At 43.5% G+C, this 3,211-nt stretch overlaps 1 protein-coding gene across 1 annotated transcript; it reads left to right on the top strand.

Annotated features, from left to right (window-relative positions):
* Nucleotides 1-2,205: 2,205 nt before the first annotated feature.
* On the top strand, nucleotides 2,206-3,211 carry LOC116837192 (olfactory receptor 10A4-like). Its single transcript, XM_032801415.1, is given in 2 exon segments — nucleotides 2,206-2,562; nucleotides 2,564-3,211. Coding segments are annotated over 2 exon segments (1,005 nt in total).

The following is a 3,211-nucleotide window of genomic DNA, read 5'->3' as shown; positions in this document are numbered from 1 at the left end:
GATTTATTTGATAAATGTGTCTGTAGAAAGAAGAAGAAAGAAGAAAGCTTGATCCCCTTTTGATATTCATGTATACAGAAAAGAAAAGTTTTTGAAGAGGAAGAACAGAAACCCCTGTGCTTCGAAACTGATATGCTCCATTGCTGGTATAAACTGATGTAGCTCCTTTAGAGTAAATTTATCAACCCCGTCTGTTGTAAATCAGTTAATTTTTCACTGGTGTCAAGTGGACATTGTGATGGGTGTCCCCCCTCTCCAGGGGCCACCTGAGGTAATGGATAACACTTCATCACTGTCACCAGCCTGGTCCTTTACATGTCCTGCTGAGCCAGGCCTCAACCTCCTCCAGGACACACTCAGGTTGGGCCCACCCAGCTGTGGAATGAACAGACACTGAGTTAGAACTGCATGGGAAGCTTCAGCTAAGGGAATTGCTCATCACCAAGTGCGCCCCCAAAAACTGAAAGAAAACACAGAGAACTGTAAGCATAAGCTCATAGAAATTCACCATCCTCCTCAATGCAGAGGAGATAGCACAACTTTGCTCCCCAGTTATGAATTCCACAAACTAGAAACATCAGAATCAAGTTTATTAACTACAAAAGATTTTAAGTGATTATGAGGGATAGCAAAAGATAAAGCAGATTATTAAGGACTATTTAGAAAAGCTTGCATGCACAGTCCATGAGTCCAATCTAATGCATCTGAGGGTGCTGAGAGGAATGGCTGATGTGATTGCAGACAATTGGCCATTATCTTTGAAAACTTGTGGAGATCGGGGGAGGTCCCAGATGATTGAAAATATATGTGTCCATCTTTAACAAATGGGAAGAAGGAGAATCTGGGAAATACAGACTGGTCAGCCTCACCTCAGCCCTGCAAAATATCATGAAGCAGCTCTAAGGAATCCATTTGAACACTTGGAGGAGAGAAAAGGTGGATCAGGAACAAATCAACTACTTGAAGGGGGTTCCAAGTGATTGACTAGGCTTTCTCAGTGGTGCAGATGACAGAACAGGAGTAATGGCCAAGTTGCAGTGGGGGAGTCTAGCTGGATATTTAGGAAACACTATTTCACTAGGATTGGTGGTGAAGCACAGGAATGGTACCTAGGGAGGTGGTGGAATCTCCATCCTTGATTTTCAAGGCTCAACTTGACAAAGCCCTGGCTGAGATGATCTAGTTGGTGTTGGTCTCTTTTGAGCAGGGGTTGGACTGGATGACTTCCTGAGGTCTCTTCTAATCTTCTATATTCTATGATTAGCCAGCAAATAAAAAAAACACAATATAAGCTTAATATATAAAGAAATGGTTTTACAAGTAGTAATTTCTCACCCTAAATGTTGATTTAGGCAGATTGCAGAGGTTCTTGAAAGCAAGCTGCTCTTGCTTGCAGCTTAAAACTCCAGGTACTTCTTTCACAGGTCAGACACCTTCTCAGCGTCAGCTCAGTCCTTATCTGCCACTTTTTCTTTGTTCCTTAGATGTTTCCAGCAGTCATCCTGGGTGGGGATTCAGTGAAGAATGAACCCCGATTATCTCACTCCTTCCCCTTAAATAAGATTTACATATGGCAGGATCCTTTGTCTTTCAGTGTGATTCCCATACCCCTCAATGGAAAAATACTGGTGTTTTATCATGGAAACCAGTACCATTTAACTTGAGCACATGACCCTGTAGTGTGAAAGCAGCCATAAATTAGAGGCTAGTATCTTCAAAGACCTATTGTTCTTCCTAATGGCCCATTGACTTGTTCCCAGCTAGCCAGCCAGACTGATTGTATTCTTTCTGATGGGCATTCCCCAAATGCAAACATTTTTGTAGTACAGATGTATAGTCACCATTGCTTACTTTAGATAAAACAATGATTCATGCATACTAATAAGCTAATCATATTCAGTAAATCATACCTTTCTAATGATACCCCATATAACCTATTTTAAATAAAATATATTAGGATTATGACACAATCATATCATACTATTACTATGAAAAATATGGGGAGCAGCATCACAGTCATATCAATGCAGCGACACCAGTTTACATTCAATGATGGTTGGGCCCAGTTACATATAGAACTGCAGCAGGTTTTTGTCTGAAGCATCCCAACACATAGGAAACCAGTATGAATTGTATGATTCATATGCACATGTATGGTATTCTTCAGATTCAGCTCCAGCGTCTCTCTCTTTGTCACTCCTGCAGATGACATATTCTGAGAGAGATCCTGATGAGAACCAGACCATTTCTGATGTGTTCATCCTGGTGGGGTTTTCATACCTTACCAGACTCCAAATCCTTCTGTTTCTGGTGTTTCTGGCCACCTACTTGGTCACCCTGGTGGGGAACCTGATCATTATCCTCCTTATAAAGCTAAACCCCTCACTCCACACCCCCATGTATTTCTTCCTGCTGAATCTGTCCTTCTTGGAAGTCTGCTACACCAGCAGTGTGGTCCCTCAGCTGCTGGTTCACCTCCTGGTGGAGCAAAAGACCATTACCGTTGTGGGCTGCGCTGCCCACATGTATGTTTTCACCATCCTGGGCCTCCTAGCAGCTAGGAGCAGAATGCTGCCTCCTAGCAGTCATGGTGTATGACCGCTACATAGCCATATGTAAACCCTTGCACTACAGAACCATCATGAGCGGTCGGGTGTGTGCGCAGCTCGCGGCTGCTTCATGGACCATCGGTATCTCAGTGGAAGTAGCTCAGACCACGTGGATCTTCAGTCTGCCCTTCTGTGGCTCCAACCATATCCACCACTTCTTCTGCGACATCCCACCGGTGGTAAAGATGGCATGCACCAACACATCCAAAAATGAAATTGTGGTCTTGGCTGTGTCAGTGCTGTTCATCATGAGCCCTTTCCTGATGATAATCGTGTCTTACATCTACATTATCTCCACCATCCTTAGGCTGCCATCAGCAGAGGGAAGGCGTAAAGCCTTCTCTACCTGCTCCTCCCACCTCATGGTGGTGACTTTGTTCTATGGAACGGCCCTTTTCACCTACCTGAGGCCCAAGTCTATCTCCACCCCAGAGAGTGATCAAATGATTTCCCTCATGTACACAGTTGTGACCCCAGTGTTGAACCCCATAATATACACACTGAGGAACAAAGAGGTGAAGGGAGCCTTTAGAAAAACAATAGAAAAGAGTATCTTTTCACACAACTGGAGAAATCAGAGAAGGAAAGGTAGAGTTAGTTAA

This window comes from Chelonoidis abingdonii, chromosome 3 (genome assembly GCF_003597395.2).
Source record: "Chelonoidis abingdonii isolate Lonesome George chromosome 3, CheloAbing_2.0, whole genome shotgun sequence".
NCBI lineage: Eukaryota > Metazoa > Chordata > Testudines > Testudinidae > Chelonoidis > Chelonoidis abingdonii.
Note: the sequence above shows the minus strand (reverse complement) of the source record. Positions and strands in the feature narration are given on the sequence as shown.